Below are 23,107 nucleotides of genomic sequence, written 5' to 3'. Positions count from 1 at the left end.
TACAAAGTTATATTTGAAATATTTCAGCTTCAACGTTTCAGCTCCAATTAAGAAAGGTTGAGGCTTACAGAGGTCTATGCCAGGTTGTCTATCACCTAACAGGGCAGCCTACGACCGTATGCTAATGAGTATATCTGAGATAACAGAGACATGAATTAAGGAATTAGTAGTAATGTTTGTAGCAAAGGGCATGTAAATTAACGAGAATCCACAGTGGGATCTGCAGACAAGAACCATTAACGCTGGCACACCATACCCTTACAGGTGGAGATTAGGAGTCTCCCTAATTTTTTGTCTGCTCAAAGCTTGTCATTTCCTTCGTTCTTCCAGATGAGGAAGATGTGAAAATGATAGCATCTAAAATGCCAGAGACCATCGTTAACAAGGATGCTGATCCCAACAGCGTAAAAAGGAATTTCAGAAAAGATGGGTGACTAGTAATGCTGGCAACAGTTGAAACTAAGTGGAAAGGCATGAAATTGAAATGCAACATATGCAGAGATATGTTGCGAGACGACCAGTCTGTGGTGTGCGACATCTGTCTCCGTTAGTTCCATCAAGTGATTGGCCAAAGCAGATGGGGCTTGTGGTTTTGTGATAAGTGCAGTGTAGTAGCATAGATGCAACCTTGCCCATTAATAATTCGAGTGGAGTAAGTGCATTGTTTTGTTTTGTTCATGGTTTCCATGAAAACATTATGAGAAATTTTTTCCTAGAGAATGTTTGCTGAAATGTGAATATAATAGGCAATAAAACTAGTGTTTTCTTGCTGTTTACTTTTCCTTGTATACATTAGTTCTGTGAAGAAAACCACAGGCTAGAAAGAAATGTAATGGCATGCATTTTGATACTTGGCCCCGTTGTGCTGGCTCAGTAGTTAGAGTGCTTGGCTGCTGAACCCAAAGATGCAGATTTGGTTCCAGCCACAGCAGGGACATTTCAATAGAGGCGAAACAATAGGCCGTCATGCACCGTGCGGTGTCAGTGCATGTAAAAGAACCCCAGATGGTCGAAATTATACCGGAGCCCTCAACTATTGTGTTCCTCATAGCCGTAATTATTTTGGGATGCTAAACCAGATATATATCACATCATACTCTGAGTAAGATGCTATTCATGGTCAGTTAATCATACACTAAATGATCAATTTTTTTTCTGCATGGTACAGCAGCTGTTGTACAATTTTACTTTAGCCTTCATGAAGAATATCACACTGGCTCCACATGGCCTTCTGTTGACCCTTGATATGCGTCACAATCACACACCCGAGTATGTATTTGTCTAAAGGCACCTATGCATGCAAGGAGGGGACCGTTACTTTCCACTTGTCAGAACTGAAATGCATGATCCACATCATTTCTGTAATTCAACTGCTTGCTATTTGAACTGTCCAGCATTGATGCAAGTTTCAAAGAACTGCAATTAGCAAATTAATCTAAGCAGCAAACCATGCCAAGAACTGCTTCGGTTTCATCTTTAGCAACTGTTTGGGAACTAAAATTAGCCAAATGTTGCAAAACATAGATGAGAGGTTACAAAATCTAAAAAACAATGCAGCCTACCTGTGGCATGTAGGGTTTCACATCCTAAAGTGACATATGTAGCTATGAAGAATACCGTAGTGGAGAGCTCCAGACTAATTTGACTGCCTGGGCTTTGTACTTTGAATTGACATCTTGCAGAAAACAGAAGCATTTGCATTTCACCTGCACCAAAGTGCGACTGCCATCACTGGTATTAAACATCACGACCTTGGGGCAAGTAGCCTAACGTGCCACTAAGATGTCGCAGCGTGTACGTACATGCTATACATTTCAACCTTTCTAGCATTAAAGCTGTCACATGCATGGCAGATATTCATGTTCAGCTTTGGACTGACAAGTTTAAAAGTGTACTATTTGTGTTTGTCTAGCATGAAAAACAAAGGAAACTAAGGAAAAACGAAAAAAAAAATGAACATAATATGTTGAAAAAGCATTGGTCATTAACACATAAAGCATATTCGTTCCTTTATTAATGATAAAGTGGCCTTCAACAATAGTACAAAGCCTGAACATTTAGAAAGGTGCTGTGCCAGGCAGCTATTTTACAGAAACCTGAACTATTTCACCTGTAGTAATACGCATCCCGGCGGTGTGGGCTGGGCTCTTATTTTTCGGTCCACTCCAACATGCGAAAACTGCATCGTGCATTCCCATTTTCCGAGTTTTGAGCTCTGTAGTACAGGCTAACAAATTGTCGATGACTTATTTTCGTCTGATTGTTGCACAGCGCGTGTAAATAAATTACCACTGCACCTAATAAACACTGACATGCACGTGCAACATCGCCGATCATAAACGGACACACTGATGTCCGTCCGGACATCGGCGCACTCATCACAGCACTCTTCGTAGTCTCACACAGCACTCTAGTAGGACGTAATCCGTAATCACAGCATCTCACGGTAAGCACAAACCACACCTCCAGTTGTACAACAAACACGAATGACGCGATGCTTGGGCTAGAGACACGCCGGCGGTGCTCAGCTTTTTCAGCGCCGCTTGTACTACGTAGAACTTGCAGCACCAAACCTCAATGCGAGCAGAAAGCGATGCGTTACGTGACGCATCTCATCACAGATGGAAGTGAGGAAACTTTGAAGAATCAAAACTACATAATTACATAACGACCGTCGTAGACGTTAATCCACATAATAACGAGGACCAAATGAGCGGGCGTGCGGGCCGCGGGCTGGCCGTCAACACCGCGATTACATGCGCTTGCGCTCTGGTCGTGCTTGCCACCCTGCCGCGGTCCAACTCACGTAAACCTATCATCATGCCATCACGTAGTATATCACCCATTCTAAGCACTATTCTTGCCACTGTACTATTCTTTGTAATTTCACATTTCACGCATGCAGTATGTAGTACATACTTCTTACACCTCGCACGTACACCTCATACCAACTTCGATTTGGCTACATATGGCTACCATGTTGTTGCTACAACCACATCTGAGTCCGGCTTTCCCGACGGATCCCAAGGCCCATATCGGAGAAAAATGCGTTGGGTCCGTCGGAAGAACCCTACCGATCGGGTCCGTCCGCCGTACCTCTGAAAAATATTTCCCGGATCCGTCGGACGGATCCCGAAGAAAAACGCACCGGGTCCGTCGGACGTACCTTTAAGACCATTGATCGGGTCCGTCCGACGTACCTTTAGCCACAGCCTATGTTAAAACATCGCTAGAAACACGGACATATAGAAATACAAACGCACATTGCGGACATCCGTGCTTGTAGCGCTGTTTTAACAGAATGTCCAACCAATACGCCGGACAAGCCACTTTTTGAAATGGCCCCTACTTTTTTTTGAGTTGTTTTATGTCCCATATTACCCATATATCTAGCAACTCTGCGTTCCGTTATGTCCTCTGACGTGGTGGCGCCATCTCTCTTTCTTCAAAGACGCGAGAAATTGACATCACGGATGGTACGGATAACCTGCACGCGGTGGCGGTGTGCGCGCATTGAGGGTAGGGAGCCTACGGGTGCGTTCCAATTCTTAGACGTCTAGCAAGACTGCTTCGTAGACGTCTACGTAGACGTCTACAGGTTCGCGTATTGGAACGCGTCTACCTGTCTACGCCTGGCGTCACCTCGCGGCATAAAGGTTGAACTAAAATGTTTGAATAACTATCATAACGCTGTTTTCTTTAAAGATTTACGACAATACAGGTGAAAATCCCGTTTTTAACGGTTTGCCGATTTTTTGCAGCAACAATATTATATTTGTAATCGCCATAACGTCGATATACTATAAATAGGTTAACTTTTAGCAGACAGACTTCTCACGCAATGAGCCCGCTCACGAATTGACGGAAGAAAACGTTAGTCCGTTTTTCCTTTTTTATTACTGATGCTGAAGTGTACATGCTTCTCAGATGTCTTATTCATACAGCTGTAAGAATGAAAGCATGCAAAATACTGTAAACTTGAGGGGATTATGGACGAAAGGTGGTAACCGGCTACAGCAAACGAAAACTTTGTACCGTTACACCTGTTGTCTGTAGTCACTAGACGAGGAAACCAAAGACAACTCGTTTTAATAATGTACAGGCACAAAAAAAATCTATGCGCGACAAGTCGGCATCGTCAGGCGAGTTCGTTCTTCCCAGATTAACTGAAAATCCGCGGAACAGTTTGACACGGCTACTACAGCAAGGTATAGAAACACACACGTGCGCCGTACAGCAGCCGTCCTGACTCCCGGCGAGGTGCCCAGAAAGCGACGAGTTCGTCGATAACATCAATATTGAAGAATCTTGTCAAGTTAAAAAAGAAGAAGACCAACAGCATCCAACGCACGCTTTCCTCTCAGTGCGCGGTACAAGAATCTGCACTGCTATGCATCTTACGACCATAAAGACGGCTAAATTAGCCTCTAGCTAGCGCATACATTGACGTAACAACTCACGTTTGAAAGATCGTTCATATGCATACTCCGGCGTTCGCAAATAGCACGACCACCGTACAGCTACTGCAACCACCGCACGCACGACTCGCTCAGCGCGAAACGCGCTCTGTCCGCCATGTTTAGACAGCAAAGTAGTCTGCATCGATGTTGACTTCGGCGAAGCCGTCTACGCGAGACTGCTTCGCGAGAATTGGAACGCGTCCCAAGATGGCGGCTGCTCGCGTAGCCGTCTAAGTAGACGTCTACGAGGGGGTATTGGAACGCACCCTACATGTGCCATTGAGGGCTAGGGTGATTCATTGCGCATGCCCCACACCGATTACACGCACGTCGAGGCTCGAGGGCGAGCATCGTGGCACCCTAGCTTTCCTTACTGAGGGCTACATCAATGCCACATTTATCAAGTAGTTGACCCTCTTGAGCAATGAAGTTTTGTGGAAGCAAGAACACAGAAACCCATTTCAGAAGCGCATGCAGGATCTGCGGCAGGAAATATTTAGTTGGGCTGCACTATGTGCACCTTTGTGCAGCGGTGGAGAGGAACGGCGTCGAGGAGACGGGGTTCAAGTAGTTCGTGCTTTCGGTATAAAAGAGATAGTTGGCTATATAGATTAGTCTACATAAAATAACATGCAACCAAATAAAAGAAAACAAATAAAGAATGTTCAAATGAGAGCCATAAATATCAGCGCGCTTACCAGCTAGCTACAATGCAATGTAAGAATTTACCAGGCGGAAAGCACGTTAACGAATAAAAACTCAAAAAGTAAGCTGGCACCTGATAATCCTCTAGGTGTGGTTGCAGCCATGGACCTTGTTTACAATGAATTCATCACTGGGCGCGTGAACGTGCAGTTATGTAATAAGGCAACTATAGAGCTTAGCCTTAAAGCCAACACTGCAAACAGAATCCTAGGTGACACCGAATAATTACAATAATGTTACATGTTTGTTTTCGTCAATGTTCTTGATATCCTTCTTTTTTCTAACAGTTTAGTAATGCTATTAATAAACATCAGAATACGCTTTCTGTAAACGTATACACAGCGTGAGAATGAAACATAAGTATAACATACTTGAAAATAGTAAAGCGACCTTGCACGAACATGTGACTAAACACTGGTGATAGTAAGAATTACTGCAACTCCCACAATCACCTCTTAACAAGCACCATAGCGTCAAGCTCATATATTAATCACTGAGGGGTGTCACATGAGTCATAGCGGCGAGTGGCCAATAAGCAAAGTTTTCTACCAAAATTAGGGGGCTGTGCGTCCACTCTATGGAAGGCGCCACAATTATTCACATGGTGTGCACATGTATACGACACAACGCAGGCAATTCAGCTACAGTGGATGCGTGGGAGTCCCTCCTGCGTACCACCGAGCTCGCCCAACAGCGCCAGCTCATTGTGCGCGCATTGGAGGCCGCAGAGTCCCAAGGGATCCCTGCTGACCTTCTCTAAGCAATGCAACCAGTCTTTCGGCTGGTTCCCCTTCTTTGGGAGTAAATAGAGAGTTTATCATCATCATCATCATCATCATCATCATCATCCCCTTAAAGATTTAGTTGCGAAGAACTGTTAAAAAATATCTTCGCTGGCAGAAAAAGAGAAAAAAGTGGTGGGATTAAGTGTTTAAATATATTGGCAACGTTGCTTTCAGCTATAATTTAAAACTATAATTACTCGTAGAAGATTATAATAAAACAACATTTAAGTGTGACATTGAATACTGTTGAATATAGAATAAACATTATTTCCTAATTTATAGCATTATGATGTCCCGTGTCAGCCAGCGGCCAGCCACCGAAGACGAAGAAGTCGTTCGCTTCCGTTAAACTTCTGCTCTCGTGTCATTTTGTCTCAGGGCATCATCATCATCATCATTATCTCGTGTCACTGCCGCCGCATGAGTTGCCGTTCTGCTCCGGATTTAAACAGACCGGTGTGGACATCCTGTGCTTTCAAGGCGTTTCTGATGTCGTGAGAACTGGTGGAGGGGCTGGGTGCGGCCCACGCACCAAACGTTCCCTGACAACCATGAGCACAGCCCTCGATTTCCTGGTTCAGCGGACATCGCGCCAGTTCACAGCACCAGCCGCCGGCTTCTCGCCCTCAATCATGAGTTCGGTTCCGTACCTGACAACGGGTCAAGCCGACGAGACACGCTAATCATACAGGCTGTTCCAGTAGCTACTCCAGTAGTGCTGCACCAACCACGAGAGCCTCGTATATGCCTTTCATATCTTCTCGAACGAAGGTCCTGAAGACTGGATGGAGAGCTAAGAACGAGTCGCGGCTCTTAACAAATGGGATGACTGTGATAAGTTTCGCTATGTATACTTCAGAGGGCTATGGACGAAAAATGGTAGGAGCAACATTAAGAGATAGGAAGCGTGCAGAGTGGGTCAGAGAAATAACTCAAGTTACCGACATTCTAGTGGAAATTAAGAAGAAGAAATGGGCATGGGCAGGACATGTAGTGCGAAGAGAGGATAATCGATGGTCGCTTAGGGTAACAAACTGGATTCCAAGAGAAGGAAAGCGTAGCAGGGGGCGGCAGAAAGTTAGGCGGGCGGATGAGGTTAAGAAGTTCGCAGGGGTCAAGTGGATGCAGCTAGCACAGAACCGGATTAATTGGAGAAATATGGGAGAGGCCTTCGCCCTGCAGTGGGTATAGTCAGACTGATGATGATGATGATGTATACTTCGAGATGGATGATGCTGCGCGAATATGGCTCGAAAACAGGGAAGCGTCGCTGACCACCTGGGACACATATGCTTAAGACAGAACTGCTCAAGACATTCACGACCATGATATGCAAAGAGCGGGTCGAGATTCTGCTTCAAACTCGTCAACAGCATCCAAACGAAAGTGTCTCTGTCTGTGCGCAAGAAATGAAGTTACTCTTCCGACCCGCTGATCCATCCATGCCTGATGACAAGAAGGTGCGCTTTCTAATGAGAGGTGTGACGGAAGAATTTTTCACCAGCCTTGTGCGGGACACTCCCACCACTGTCAGCAGTTCACCACGAGGCTGAGAACATCGAAAAAGCGTTGGAAATGCGCTTCAGGCAATTTGACCATCCACCTCAAGTTGCATCTGTAGCTTGTGTCAAAGCAGCTGGTCTCAACAACGACACACTTCGCGAAACCATATGAACCGTTGTGCACGAAGAACTGTGCGATTTTTTTTTTTGCTTTCCCCACTGTCCCAACCTCTTGCTTTCTCTGACGTTATCATGGAGAAGGTCCAGAAGGCATTGGGGGCCACGGATCTTGCTCTGCAGCCGGCGTAGCTCCCACGGATCGTGGGAGGACCGTGGGAGCTACGCCGTCGCACATACTCCCCCGGTACCGACCCTGGGGCGCCGCCTCGCATTCAGTGCCCACCTGCCCAATTCGTCCCAGTGGGAGCTCCTGCTCCACGAATGTCAGACGTGTGGTGAGCACAGGATCAGCGCCCCTTGTGCTATCACTATGGTCACATTCGTCGTTATTGTCCTTACTGACACCTTGGAATTCGTGGTTTTCAGTTAGACGCCCCACGACCGCTGTCGCGTCAAAGCCCTCGTGACATCGACATCTCGCCGACACCCAACCGCAGCGTATCCCGTATACCGGTCGTCGTCTCTTCGCCGCTTCTCTTTTCCAAACTAAGCAAACGCCCCCGCCACTCGGGAGAGACCCCGAGCCCTCGTCAGGGAAACTAGCGAGAGAGGTCGTGACAATATGACATTGAAAAGTAAACATTGGACATTGTAATAACCTTTATTTTGAATTTCACAGTAAAGCTATTAGGATTAGGAGGAGGAGGAGGAGGAAACAACTTTAATCAACGCACTGTTAAGCGTCGAGAATGTCCTATGGGCTAGGGTCAACAAGGCCAACTGGCCTTTCAGCTGGTCAGAGGCTAACCAAGCCCGCCACGTTGGGGGAGGAGGGTGTTGAGAGCGAGGTGACTGAATTGCAACAGGGCAGGAAAACATGGAGCGTTCTAAGTTTGCATAGTGTTCAGGACAGTTCGGGCATGCTGGAGAATGTCTGATTAGGCATAAAAATGATCGCGCAGTCATAACGGGTGTATTTAGTTGTATACGTCTAAGAATGCGTATTTGCGTGGTAGTGAGAGATTTATCAGGAAGAGGAAGTGTACGGAGAGTTTCTCTAATGTTGTCATAGTGAGTGTTGATTTTTTTTTTTTTTTTTTTTTTTTGTGTAGTGAAGAGTAGCGTCCCACGTGGGTGGATGAGGCCAGGGAATCCCAGGCGCCCGGTGCTGAAGTTCGCGGGCGAGGCGATGCACTACCTCATTGCCTGGGATTCCAGCGTGACCAGGAATCCACGTCAGTGTGACAGTATTGGGACGTAGTTTGATGAGAGCTCTGTGTAGACCATCTTGCAGTTCTTTAGGAATGCGACACAAACATTATGCAACTTACATAACATTTTTATAACATATTAGTCCAGCACCTTAGTCTAATGTTCGCTGCATCAGAGATGGCCGAATTGGGGAAAACATTTCTAATACTATACTAACTTGATCATTTTTTTTTTTCGCGACACTGCTCTTCGCTGTTCCGTAACGCAAAATTGCAGTGAAATGATGCTTTTTTAAACGTAGTCGTCAAAACGAGCACTGTATCAAAACTAGCGAGCGAGTCGCTATCTTAATGATTCTGGTGCATCGCGAATTTGGCATGTTTTCGACGCCGAAGCACTGCCATCTTCCCAGCTAATTATACACCCCTTTACCGTGCTTGCTGCGCGTTTCTTGCGCTGATGTTCGGTTTCATATGAAAAAAAAAAAAAAAAAGAAAAGCATCGGATTTCCTCGCACTGCAGGGCTTTAGAAAATTAGTTTCTTTTTAAAAACTGAAATGGCATGCCTTGTTCACGCCTTCGAACTCCCCTTTGGGACTAACCATCCAATTTCGACAAGAGCTAGTGCTGCATTTTAGTTAATTAGCTGCATAATTAGAGGAACTCTGTAGCATACTGTGTCCATCGCGGCAGAAAGCTTTTTCCTGCAAATATGTTTTTTTTTTTTTATTATATGAGCCAACTATTTTTGGCCTTTTTTGAAAGCGTTTGCTGAAACACCTAGTATTAACGATACATTCTTAAGCCCTGCGCTGCAGGGTAACCACTTATGACCATAAACTTAATTAATTCTTGTGATTCATGACTTATACATGGCTTCGCACAAGTCAACTTCGAAAGCTAACCAAGTCACCAACACGCAGGTCGTCAGTGGCTCGCATTATGCGTAACCTTACACGCCATGTTCGAACGCTGTTAAGCGTCCCAAGTGCATAACTTTGAAACATTGCCTTCACAGCATACAGGGGCTGATGGACACGTGTCGATCGCATGCAGCACGGCTGCGTATACGAATCGCAATATTCCCTGGTGCAAGTTGTCATTGAGAAGAGATTGAGGCTTTTATATGCCTTGCTACAAACATTTGTTGGTAATTAACATTGTTTTGTTCTCAAGGATAATCCCCCCCCCCCCTCCCCCATTTCAAGCAAGGAAAAAAGTATCGGAAGTGTGAAATAATTTTGCCGAAAGCTGCGCCTTCACTTGGCTTTAAACTCATGGGGCACAGCTAAAGATTTGCCCTTTCGAATCTGGCACACACCACTGTCTCCCACAACTATGCATCCGTAAAGAAAGCATCATTGTAAAGCATATTATTAATTTACTGACTGCTGTAAACAAAAAAAAGTTGTGGTTCAGCTCTGGTTAACCCTAGTTGAATTGCGATGACAACGGCGGAAGCTTCATTTGCCTGTTACATTGTTCCCCTATCACGCCCTATCAGTGTAAGGTGCTACATTATTGGGGAGACTTAAGAGTGTAAGTTACCAGTCTTCTTCTACTTCTTCTACTCCTCCTCCTCCTCCTCCTCCTCCTCCTCCTCCTCCTCCTCCTCCTCCTCCTCCTCCTCCTCCTCCTCGGCTGTTCAAGGCCAAGCGTGGCCTCCGCCGAGACCACGCGACGTCTCGAAACTTGGCGCAGTATTGCTATCGCAATAAAATCTCCTACGTTTATGCCAACAACAGAGAAAGTTTGCGACGGCAGTGACACCTGGGGCGATCGGCGCGCATTTGTTGCCGACCGGGGAGTCAGCGTAGGCCAGAAGATACGTGACCACCGGTAATACCCTTTTTGCAAACGCAACGTTCTTCGACAACGTGATGAACGCAACTGCCAAGGAAGATGACGCTGTAGCGACGGTAAAGGGTACCAGTGGGACAGGAACACTATGCAAGTGAACCAAGCCATTAGATATCTTCGTGTGCTTGCTATGTGTAGTTTGCATTGCTGGCTCCATAGCAGGGGTCAGTGCCTTAGGTCGCCGAAAGCACTCCACACGACGGCTCCTTGCGACGCCGTGCACGGTGAGAATTCTACGTCTCAAGGTTATTAACTGATTTTGCTCACGGTCACGAGATATAATTCTGGCGACAACATCCGCATTTTGATGAATGTGAAATGTGACCGTGTGCAATGCGATCTTTGTGCACTATTAAGATCTCATAGAGGTCGAAATCAATCCGCAGTCGCGTTTACTGCGAATCTCTTTCTCTCTCTCCTTATAGCGTTCCTATTTAATCTCTTCCCTCACAGCGCATTTCGACCATTTCTGTCGTGGATGAGACATGTGCTTCATTATTATTGTCTTAGAAACAATAATACATTAGCCTTCTTTTAATGCTTAACAAAACAGCAGGGTGTAGAAAGTGTAGAAAGTGGTGTAGAAACAGCGGAATGTGTAGAAAGTGGTGGCTAGGCGCTTGACAAAATTATCTTTTAGTTTGAAAGGGGCCTATAATTTTATATGCATAACTGCACCCGGATACCTTTGCATAGTTAAAGAATTTTATGATATATAACTTCAAGAAAGCTAGATAACTGGCGTAATTGCAACTCTGGACTGAGCTGGTGGTGGCCGAGCCATAACTGTTGCGCAACGAAGCGGTTGAACAAAAAAAAAAAAAAGAATTCCCCAAAGCAACTTGGTGCGACGGAAGGCGCATTGCTCATTTTCCTCCATGTACCGAGGGCAAGGCATTCCGCTTTCTGCTGCGGTAGTTTCGGATTGCTCAAGGCATATCGGTGAAATGGCTTTGATTACGAGCCAAGAAGCGTCGTATCTGCATCGTGGTGTCGCGGTTGCCTTGCTTAGACTTATCAGCTCTCTCAAGTGGCCATTACGTATTCAAGTGAACGGAAGTAAGTGACAGAAAAAAAAAAAAGAAAAACAACAGACTGAACGAAAAACCGACAGAGATTTTTACGATGCTAATCCAGTGGCAGCAGGGAAAGAGCCATCGGATGCGAGAGCGCGCGACTCGAGACCACGCAACACGAGGGTGCAGTTCGCGTATCTTCGCGAGATCGACCTAGATGTGGCGCACCGTCGCTCCGGTAGTGGGAATCAGACCGGCGGCGCTCGCAGAAACGCACGCGGCTTATGTTGGTTGGTTGGTTTGTAGGGTTTAACGTCCCAAAGCAACTCAGACTATGAGAGACGCCGTAGTGGAGGACTCCGGAAATTACGACCACCTGGGGTTCTTTAACGTGCACTCACATTGCACAGCACACGGGCGCCTTTATGTCTGCTTCCGAGTTTACGGCGGGTTTGTTGGTGATGAAAACGTGCCTTATGAAATGCATTAGCGATTTACTGTTTAAAGTGTTCCAATATTGCAGAAAAAATCAGTGGATTTCGCCAGCGAAGCAAAAAAAAAAAAAAAAGATGCACGGATTTTGGAAAAACAAGGCACGCAACCACCCGTCTTTTAGATTTACTGGTATCACTTCGCACGGTTTTTGCATTGTACGCCGCTCACAGGCCTGATACATGGACCTGAACAGGACATGCCGCCTTTTCAACAGCGTGCGCGTGTCTTCTACGAGTGAGACATGCAATTTCAGTATCGAGCCCTCGGTGAAACAAGGTTCGTGCTCTGACCTGCAGTACTTTAGAATGAATTGAGGCAGCCTGGTTCATTATATCGTACTTGACTCGATGATTAAGCAGGTTAAATGCAGCACTGACAGCGTACTGGCCGACGGGTTGCCGTAGACTGAGTGGACATCAACTCTGGATAGACAACCAGGAAAAATTGTATTCCCCAAAAATGAGATTACGCCGACACTGCACAGGAAACCTCGCCGCACAGCAAAGCTGACTGCTCACATGTAGAGCGGTGAGTGGATTGAGTTTCTCGGGCTCACAACAAGGCGGATGCTTCTTGTGGCAGATAATCTGGTGTTGCACAGTGAAAATGACTAAATGATTTCCTGAAACCGAGGGAAGCATAAGAAATTTCTGATATGTGTGATGTTTATAAATGGTAAATTAGTAGTGTAATTTTTTTTAATGACAATTAATTTCACCATGTGACCGAATTTTTACACGCTTGACGAAATTTAGGACTATCAGAGATTAATTTTCAGTAACGTTAAAGTGTACCAACCAGTAGCTGCGAAGACATAGTAACAACTGCGCTTGGTCGCTGTCATGTTCTGGAAAGGAATTTTGAAGGCTGAAGATTTCTTTATCACTGTAATTATTACTGAGCAATGACTTGGGACGGTTCTGTCGTTTACTTCCAAAACAGGTGTCGGATATAAAAATATCCTGATAGAAATGGAGTTCATCTTATCATGCAACTATAAATATGTATTTATTCCCGAAATAAACACCGATTGTTAAGCCCGTATAAAGATATTTCCCCCCCCCCCCCCCCCTTGTCAGAAACAACCAGTTTGCTCGAGGAATAGCACAGACAAAAAGGGGTTTTAATGATTATAATGGGCTACCACTGTACATTGATTTATGTGTATTAAGTAATATTTAGTGTAACAGGTACTTCAAAGATTTGTTTCTTAAACTTTCGAGCATTTCTCTAAAGCGAAATGTGCTCATTACCACTGTTACGGAAACAACTGTTACTGTTACAAAAAAGAAAGAAGAAATGAAATTCATATATGGGTTTAACGCGTCATGCGACATCGGCTATATGACGGATGATGTACGGCGGGCCTCGGTGTCTTGACAACGTGGGATTGTTTAATGTGCAGTCAATCCCACAGCCCAGCCGAGGAGCGCCTTTCGAAACAGCCGGGACCGAACTCCCGCTCTCGAAATCAGCAGTCCAGCGCACTAACACTGAGACACCGCGACAGATGTTTAATAGAAAAAAAAAAAAAGAAACAAGAAAAGAAAGAAAAGGAAAAAGTACAAAAGTGCACAGGAACCGTGAAACAAATAAAAACACTCCTGTACCCGCCGCACGCGCGCACGTAAATAACTACGGGCTTGCACGCGACGCAATCACGCATTCACACTGGGTAGGCTTCGCCTCTATGTCGCTAGGTGGCGACTCTGCTCGATCTGAAGCTCTCGAGGTCACCTGCCTGCTCGGAAGCCAGCCGACAGAGCGAACATGGGCAGCGCAGCAGGCACACGCGAGACGCCGCATGCCGTCGCCTCTACGGCTGGGCCAGCTGACCAGGGCCCAGTTGCGCTACATTCTCGGCTTACGTTGCCGCCTCGCAAGATCTTCTGGGATCCCGTGCACGGCGAGATATCACTTCATTCTGTCTCGGTCGCCATTGTGGACACGCCTGAGTTCCAGCGGCTCCGTCACATTCGGCAGCTGGGATTGGTTTCGTACGTCTACCCGGGTGCATCGCACAGCCGTTTCGAACACAGCCTTGGCACAGCGTACCTGGCAAGGCTTCTTGGGACCCGTCTGCGGGACAACCAGCCGGAGCTGAACATCACCGAGAAGGAGCTCCTGTGCCTGGAGGTTGCGGGCTTATGCCACGACTTGGGTCATGGACCTTTCTCGCACACGTGGGAGCAGTTCTACCTTAACGGAGCTCGGGACAGGGGCCTGCGGCCGGTGTGGACTCACGAGACTATGTCCTGCAAGCTCCTAGAGTACTTGATAACCGTAAACGGTCTGCAGGAAATCTTCGACGCTTGGGAGCTCCATTTCGGGCAGGGGCTGACCACCCATGACGTGCAGCTGATCCAGGATCTCATCATGGCTAAAGTCGAACACGCAGAGCCTTCGAGGCATTTCCTATTTGAAATAGTAAGTAACTGCGTCTCTGGCCTCGACGTGGACAAGTGGGACTACTATCTGCGGGACTGCCACGCGGTGGGCGTGACCTGTGGCTTCCAGTACGGGCGACTCGTAAGCAGCGCTCGGGTCATCCGAGGACAAGACGGCGCGGCGCACATTGCTTTTCGCGACAAGGAGGTAGGGAACGTGTATGAAATGTTTCGAACCCGTAGTAGACTTCATCACAGCGTCTACCGTCACCATTTCGTCGGAGTCGTCGAGGCCATGGTATGCGACGCACTTCGCTTGGCCGACGAAAAAGCAAATTCAATTTTTGGCGGGAATGGCCGCCGGCTGTGTCTCTGGCAAACGACGCACGATTCCGTTCTCCCAGGTGTCGGTCGGGAGAAAGTGAAGGAGTTCGTAACGCTAACGGACTCCTTTGTAGAACTGTCACTGCGCCACGCGGATTCTGCTGATCCCGAAGTGGTGCAAGCTCAAAAACTTTGGGACGCCCTGGATTGCAGGCTTCGGAAACCGTGTTCACTCTACTCCTTTCTCGGCAGACTGCCGCATCGCGAGAACCTCACAGCAGAAGCATTGCGATCGTCTTTGCTTGCGGCCGTGCCAGAAGATGCCCGACCACGGCCGCAAGACATTCTGGTAAACTTGGAGAACGTGCACTGGGGCCGCGGCGAGGAAGATCCCGTTAAGAATGTGCTGTTCTACCACAAGTTGCAGCCAGATGTTCCGATGCGAGCGGCCGAACTGCGACCATTTTGCAATGCCCCTGCGCTTCCGTCCAAGTTCCACGACCTCAGCTGGTATGTGATACTGCGGTCGCAGGCGAAACCTGGATTTCAAGAGCACCTACATCGATGGCTTACGCTTGTTTAGGTCCTTCCGCTCAACTCGAATTTGCTGAATTAGTGTTCCGCGTCCGTGTTATATTATATCTCACTGCAATCAGTGTACATTTTTTTAAACGTTTAAATGATTAAATTGTATTTATATGCTGTTGCATGTTTTATGTGCGTTTAAAATTTTCACACTGGTCTGCTAACTGCTGTAAGTCGAACTGTAATAAAGCATATGCTTTCTTTTTCTTCACAATAACTTTGACGGGAGCTATTGGATTTCGTTAGCTTCTTGCCCATTGTTTCGCTGCCGGAGCAGGCATTTTTTTGCTGCCTGAGGTGCATCCTCATTTTAAACACCATTAACTTTGCAGTTGTTTTTGGAAAACCTACGAGATGTGTGTAGAAGACTTATTTCCAATGCATTGTACATTCTGTCATTCGTGCCCAAGGAAATTATATTGCCCTGTTTAGCAAAGACCAGGATATAAGGGCTTTTCTCAAACGCATAGTTTCGTTTTGCTGAGTAAAAAAATAAAAATAAAATAAAGCCTCTCTTCTGTGTACTGATCTGCGTATTCTGGTTTAAAAACGGTGAAGGTTTGCCTGAAGGGCTGGTCAGGTTTTTTGCCTCTTTTACGGAGAGGTTCTCAGTTCAATCTCGCCAAATTTCAGTACACAATGCACTAAAGTCCGGGACTCTTGCACTACTTAAATTTGTCTGAAGAGAATGCATTTCGCTAAGGGTCAGTCATTAGTCTAGAATTTAGTATTTAGGCAGGTCCCATTGGAATGTGTATATACTTCACTAGTTGCGTAAAGGAGGAGGGGATAGGAGAAAAGGAGGGCGGAAGGCAGGGATGTTAACCAGAAAGAATGAATTCCGGTTGGCTAACATGCACTGGGGTAGGGAAATAAAGGGGGAGGGTAGAAGAGGAGAGAAGGTGAGAAAGTCACAGTCTGTCAATCAGGCTAGTCTCTCTTAAAAAGCGAAGTGCCTTGTAGGCTTTGAGCGCAGATGACTTTTGTGGCCATGGTCCCAAGATCTTCAGACACTCCCGTGTGATATCCAAGAATGCGCGTAGTAAAGTTTCTGCACTGAAACACTTCAAAGCACAGTTGAGCTTAAACGCAAGTCGATTGCACTGTGTTGGATGCAGTGGCTGGTACCGTAAAACAACAACGACGACGACGAAGGCTAACACTGAAGTCGTAACCCGCGATACAAAGGCCGACAGCAAAGACGACAAAGATAAAGTAATAGTGATATTGGAATAAGTTTGCGTAGTCGGTTATCCGGTCTTTTGACCTCGTGGATACCACGATGGAAGTCATCGCAACGTTACGGCTGCTGATAGGGATTCCAGCGATGGTTCATATGACCCCTTTGTGGTGGCGCAAGTACCGTTTTCAACGGTGTAGTTTAAAGAAAAAACCTTTTTTTTTGCAAAAAAAATTTCTTTTCCGTAGAAGTTAGGGCACAATTCGTAAAACGGTAAGACCAGTACAAATTCATAGATTATGCAAAAAATTTGGAAACGTTTTTAATTATGTTGAATACAAGGCGCTGCACCTAAGGCCCTGAAATTTAAAAAAAAATATATTTTGGATTAGATATACCCATAAATTTTCAGCATTTCCCGGAAAAATTGCTTGGACATAACGTTTTCGCATAATGTTTAGTACCACATAACAACCAACATATTTTTAGGTATTCCTCGACAGGCGTTTTTTTGGCGTTTGATTAAAAAAATAGTTTATTTGGCTTTCTGTGGCAGTTCGACTTAGTTTTTGTCAGCGTAGGACAAATTTCAAGGTCGCCGAAAGCCACGGACTCGAGGCCATCTAAGTGTAGTTAGTGGCCACATACCGTCCAATGTTGACAATAAATGTTTTCCAATCCAAATCAAAAAGAAGATTTTGCTACGCATCCGAATGTTGAACCACGTTTATCAACATAATGCTCCGAAGTTGCCTTACAATTATTTTCAAAAACGCAGTCCATTGGTTTTCTACGGCAGTTTTAACAACTTTGACGGTATACCATCGTTTTTTTTCTTTTTTTTTTTTATACGGTATGAAATCACGTCGGATTATACCCGTGTTGATCAGCGGAGAAAGAGGTTGACGAAGTCTTTGCGGAATAAAACATGCCTAAGCTTTTGTGAAATGTGCTTCGGACGTGGTATATCAAATCTAACTCAACTATGGATACGTGTATGTTGGCCAGGTAGCTGAAGACACGTCACATTTGAAATCCTTCGACCGAAAAAAAAAAGACAAAAATCAATTGGCGCTTTAATCTGTACTACGCTTCGATTACTCCACTGCAGGAATGCATACGTGTTGGTCCGTCCTCTGTTGCCCTAAATAAAGTAGTTTTTGAGGAAGCTTACATTTAATTACGCGTATGCTATGTGCTGTGGCGAGTAACGACAGCGAGAGAGTAACGGAATGTGGTGACTGAAGAAACATGTAATTCTTACTTGTTAGTAACTAGTTACTAGCTGCTAGTTAGGATTGCGGCGAAATTCCGCGTGCTGTGTGTGACTGTGCTTGGCGACGGCAGTCGCATTAATAAGGAAAAAGCCTTGCTCGGCTGAGTCGACGGCGAAAGTGTTCTCGTAACCTTTCCCCAAAATGCTAGACGAGGGGAAAGGAGCAAGAACATGAATGAGTTCTATTCAAGAGAAGAAGGAGCCTTCTTCGTGAATGCTGCGGGTCCAGTAGAGGACTATCAACCACTTCAGTGGCGCACAAAATGAAGATCGTGGACAAACTTTCAGCGCTTAATGGGGAAATGCTGGCTATGGAGGAAGTGGCGATGCTCTAGCCGCGACGCACTCCGCATCGAAATACATTGTTACAGATTACCAGGCGGCTTATAGAAACTATATGCGTGGCAGAATCATGCCGCTAGCCTGCAAAATACTCGTCAATGTAGGATTTCAGCTGTACAGAATGAGCAGATATGGGTACCATCAGGTTACCAGGGAGTTAAAGGAAACGAGCGCGCACATGCTTTGACCCGAGCTTTTCTTCCCCGGTTCCTGTTACGACCTCCCTTACTGATTCAGGCTCCTCCTATCCATTAACAACATATAGAAATATACTACAGCATTTGCGCCTTCAAATGCAGACATTCCCGAAGCCCGCTAAGGGTCTTAGTAAATCAGAAGAGTGTCACCTTCGAAGGTTACAAACTATGTCATTTAATAATCCAGCAACACTTCACGCCATTGAGCCCGAGTACTTTCAGCTCAGTGCAAGTTTTGTGGCCAGAAGGCAAATTTAATCTATACGGTATGGGCTTGCCAGCAAAGCAATTGTCTTGACATAATAATTCAGCCAACGTGGGAAGGCTGGGAGGCGGCTGTATCCATCTCGGACCTCGAGGAACAACGAGCCCTCGTCGAAAGAGCACGGACAGCGGCTTTTACCAACGGTGTAAAACGGGACCTTTGACCAACGGACCACTGAGGTCCGCAAGCAGGAAAACGGCGTTGAAATCCACATTACCAGTAGGAAGTCGAGAGAGGACAACTTTGTACGTACAGAGTCCCCTGCGGCATTTTCACTTGTCAGACTTCGTCCAACGGACAGTGCGCTGTTTCCAGCATGGAAAATTTTCGAACACAGCCGTTCGGAAAGGATTCTTGTGTAATGGGCGACTTAAACTGCATTTGCAACCTTACAGATCGTTCTAGTTTAGACGCACGCAGTTACAGGAGCGGTGAAATTTTGTTCCGTGTTACAGAAGATGCAGGACTGGTCGATACTGGGGTGTCCTGCCGTGCTTCTTGATCATTCACCCACATTCAGGGGTATTCTCCTTCATCGGGCACGTGATAAATACAACAATTTATTCCTGTTTAGTGTTCCTTCTGTCTCCATGGCAACGCAGTGGTCGCGACCATGACGGCTTCACCCTTGTCTACATGAGGGAGCTTGAGAGTGTCACGTGGCAATTTCACATGACAGTCAAATTGAATGAGAAGGTGACGTAGCTATTATAACGCTACGAGATAGGAGCGACGCCGTACCGCCAATCCCACACTTGAATGAGCACTGCAATAAACCCGCGACAAGGAACGTCGCGCAACAGGAGCGACGGAATGAGCACTGCAACGAACGCGTACCAAGGAAACAAAGGCAATTTCCACTGTGCGGCACGAGCCCCGGCCTTGCTAGCAAAATCTTTACAAGGGGCGCGTCATATTACGTGTGCAGCACGAACGCTCAGGCTTTCGAATTTCTCCAGTGGAGATGCTACAGTGCTCTCCTCTTTGCTTGTTTTTGCATGAAGGACGTTACTTCCCTGTAAGTTTTTTGTTTAATAAATTTGGTTGGTTGGTTGGTTCACAGGAAGGGAAAGGCGCAGTATCTGTCACACTTGCTCTGTGGACACCTGAACCACGCCGTAAGGGAAAGGAGGAAGGTGGGAGTGAAGGTGGAAAGAGAGAAAGGGGAGCCGTAGTGGAGGGCTACGGAGTAATTTCGACCACCTGGGGATCTTTAACGTGCGCTGACATCGCACAGCACACGGACGCCACTTCGTTTCGCCACTTCGTTTAATAAATTTCTCTTTACAAAATTTCTCCCCCTACCGCCTGAACTCGCAGGAGAGTGTGTATAGTCATTTCGGAATAAAGGAGGAGAGAACTTGCCGGCAGATTGCATTACTTGCAACTGTTGTCAGCTATGGCTCACGAGCATATTCCAGACAGAAGTAAATAGGGGATCGGAGGGCGGATGCTCCTGGACCTACGGGGCTGGGATAAGTAGGTCCCCGCCGTTTGAAGCGGGGGCTAGTCTGCTACCGGTGGTTGTACCTGTTGTAGGCCGTTATTGCACACACCACCGTTTCGGTAGCGGACGACGGCCGTTGCGACGCGCGTCTTTCTCTCTCCCTCTTTTTCTTACTTTTAAGGCGAAAGCGCGGCTGCGTCCCCATGTGGTCGAAATTGCTCCGCAGCCCTCCACTACGGTTCTTCTTTCGCTCTTTCTACTATCACTCCCACCTCCCTCACTTCCCCTACGGCGCGGTTGCGGTGTCCATAGAAAATAAGTGAGACAGTGACTGCGCCTTTCCTTTCCAATAAATAAATCAATAAAATAAATCAGCGGCTTCGTTTCGATGGAGGCGAAACGAAGAGGCGTCCGTGTGCTGCGCGATGTCAGCGCACGTTAAAGATCCCCAGGTGGTCGAAATTACTCCGTAGCCCTCCACTACGGCTCCTCTTTCTCTCTTTCCATTTTCACTCCCACCTTCCTCCCTTCCCTTAAGGCACGGTTCAGGTGTCCACAAGAAACAAGTGAGACAGTTACCGTGCCTTTCCCTTCCTGTAAATCAATCAGTCCTTTAATGCCTCATCGTTGTCGACAGAAGACTGTCAGTAGAAGGTTGTCAGCAGAGGTGTCACGCTTTCGAGAGCGAGAGTTAAAAATAAATGAATAAACCTTTTTTCCCCCGGAAATCGAACCTCCATCCACTGGATCCCCAGCCGAGCGCTTTACGAACTACGCCACGTCCCAGATTTTTTCTTTATTGCATGGAAGTACTTCGAGCCAATTTAACCTGGTCGCATCCCGGAACATGTCAATACACAGTTACACCAGAATCGAGCTCGTGAGACGCTCTTCATAATTCCCCTCGTCTACCGTGAGGATGATAAGCGGGATTTCGCGAGATACAGATACTGCGCCTTTCCTTCCCTATAAACGAATTATATAGAACGCTGGTGAACTTTGATGCGTTCAATGGAATGCTGGTTGTGTTCGACAACGGGTGCGTGACGTACCGTCACGACAGGTCATGTCGTCACTAGGCTATTCAAGGTCAGCTTCCAGGCGTCAGTGCGGCGCCTGTCATTTGCCGCTTATCGAACGCCGCACCACACAGCAAACAGAATCAGACCCAGATACCTAGGAGGCGTTAGTGCAGCAGGCATCAGCGGCGTTTGAAATTAACAGGATAGAAAAGGTGTAGTATCTGCCACAATTCTCCGCGGCCTAATTACTTAATTGAATAATTGGTTCACAGGTAGGGAAAGGTGCAGTATCTGTCACGCTTGCTCTGTGGACACCTGAACCGCGCCGTAAGGGAAGGGAGGAAGGTGGGAGTGAAAGTGGAAAGAGAGAAAGGGGAGCCGTAGTGGAGCAACAGTTGAGTGGAGGGCAACGGAGTAATTTCGACCACCTGGGGATCTTCAACGTGCGCTGGCACAACACCACCGGTGTTGGCTGACATCGCACAGCACACGGACGCCACTTCATTTCGCCTCCATCGAAACGCAGCCGCCGTGGTCGGGTTCGAACCCGGTGTTACGTTTCTCCCCCGAGAAGTGGGACAGCTGACGCGACCACCGCATAGCAACAGGCAGAACCGCGAGCGGATCGGCCATTTCGACGCCGTTCATCGGCCGCGCAACGCTTCCTCCCGCCGACAAGTCTCAGCGTGTTCCTGCCACGCGCCAAATGTGTGTGCGTGCGTGTGTGTGCAAAAGCTGGCCAAGCCTGGAGCTCGAGGGAAAGTGCGTCGCCCTCTCCTGTCTGCAGGAGGTGGAGGAGATGAGGTCGGAACACCTGCGATTGAGTCATTCGTCGTGAACCAACATGTTTGGCTCTCCCTTTCCTGTGAGGGTTTACCCTTTCCCTGTGAACGGGAAAACCTATAAAAAGCAGCGGCCGACTCCGCTGGGACAGAGACTACTTTGACGCGCCGTTGGCACGACGCTAGACACCAGCTGTGTGAGAGTGTCTGTAATCTCTCCGGGTCAGCTTCACTGCCCGTTTCTTCATGATGTTGCAGTAAAGGTTGTTTCGTTAGTAAACGCCTCGTCTTTGCTGGCACCTTTGATGCCGTCCGCCGTCCACGGAGCCGCCAGGCCAACGCTACCGAGGGGCCGCGCGCCGCAGCGGTACGCAACCCCGGCACTCGCGACCCCCAAATCTAACAATTGGTGAACAGCGGTGGGATGACGACGACCAAGCCGTAACCGTGGTTGGAGGGACGAGCCAGGCGATACCGTCGTCCAACAACTGGTGAACAGCGGAAAGCGGAGAGACGAGGACGACCAAGCAGTGACCGTGGTCGGTGAAACGAGCTAGGCCTGACCGAGGTGCAACATCTGGTGGGAAGAGCGGAGATGTCCGAGGCGTGACTCGTGAATCAAAGCAGCTCAGCGAAAAGGCGGGAGCAGTGCAACGAGCCCTGTGTGATGACTGGTTGCCTGCAGCGGAACGACTGCGTTGGATTCTTGGCTGCGAGGTTTGGTGAGTGCGGGACTTTCTTCTGCTGAGTTTTGCCAGGCTTTTGTTAAGTAGAGAACAGAGCTGGTAATTGTGTTGTCGTTGTTGCTGGGTTAATTGCAGCAAGGCAATAGTGGGCGGTAGAGAAGGCAGCACTCGGAACAGCCATGGGTTTGGATTTGAAGTCGTTGCGCAAACCGAAATTGCTGGAGCTTGCGGAGGAGTTGGGTCTGAATTTGTCAGACAAACTCAGAAAACCAGAAGTGTTAAAGGCTATTCTTGAGTTGGAAGCTGAAGATGACGAGCTTTTGGAATGCCTTGAGATCATTGACGAACGTCAAGAGGAACGTGAACGTAGAGAACGTCACGAGAAAGAGGAACGTGAACGTCACGAGAAAGAGATGCGTGAACGTAGGGAACGTTTCGAGAAAGAGGACGCTCGCGTAA

General features: G+C 47.1%; 2 protein-coding genes across 2 annotated transcripts in view; one reads left to right on the top strand and one right to left on the bottom strand.

Moving 5' to 3' along the window:
- Positions 1-23,107, bottom strand: part of Myo31DF (Unconventional myosin ID) — a 122,120-nt gene that overhangs the window by 84,941 nt on the left and 14,072 nt on the right. The window lies entirely within an intron of this gene.
- Positions 13,925-15,954, top strand: LOC146198599 (deoxynucleoside triphosphate triphosphohydrolase SAMHD1-like). Its single transcript, XM_084592623.1, has one exon. The coding sequence runs from the start codon at positions 13,926-13,928 to the stop codon at positions 15,447-15,449; it is 1,524 nt and encodes a 507-aa protein (XP_084448749.1). The 5' UTR covers position 13,925; the 3' UTR covers positions 15,450-15,954.

The sequence above is a fragment of the Amblyomma maculatum genome, chromosome 2 (genome assembly GCF_055883805.1).
Source record: "Amblyomma maculatum isolate TAMU_Amacu chromosome 2, ASM5588380v1, whole genome shotgun sequence".
NCBI lineage: Eukaryota > Metazoa > Arthropoda > Arachnida > Ixodida > Ixodidae > Amblyomma > Amblyomma maculatum.
The sequence above is the reverse complement of the archived record's forward strand: the minus strand, read 5'-3'. Positions and strand labels throughout refer to the sequence as shown.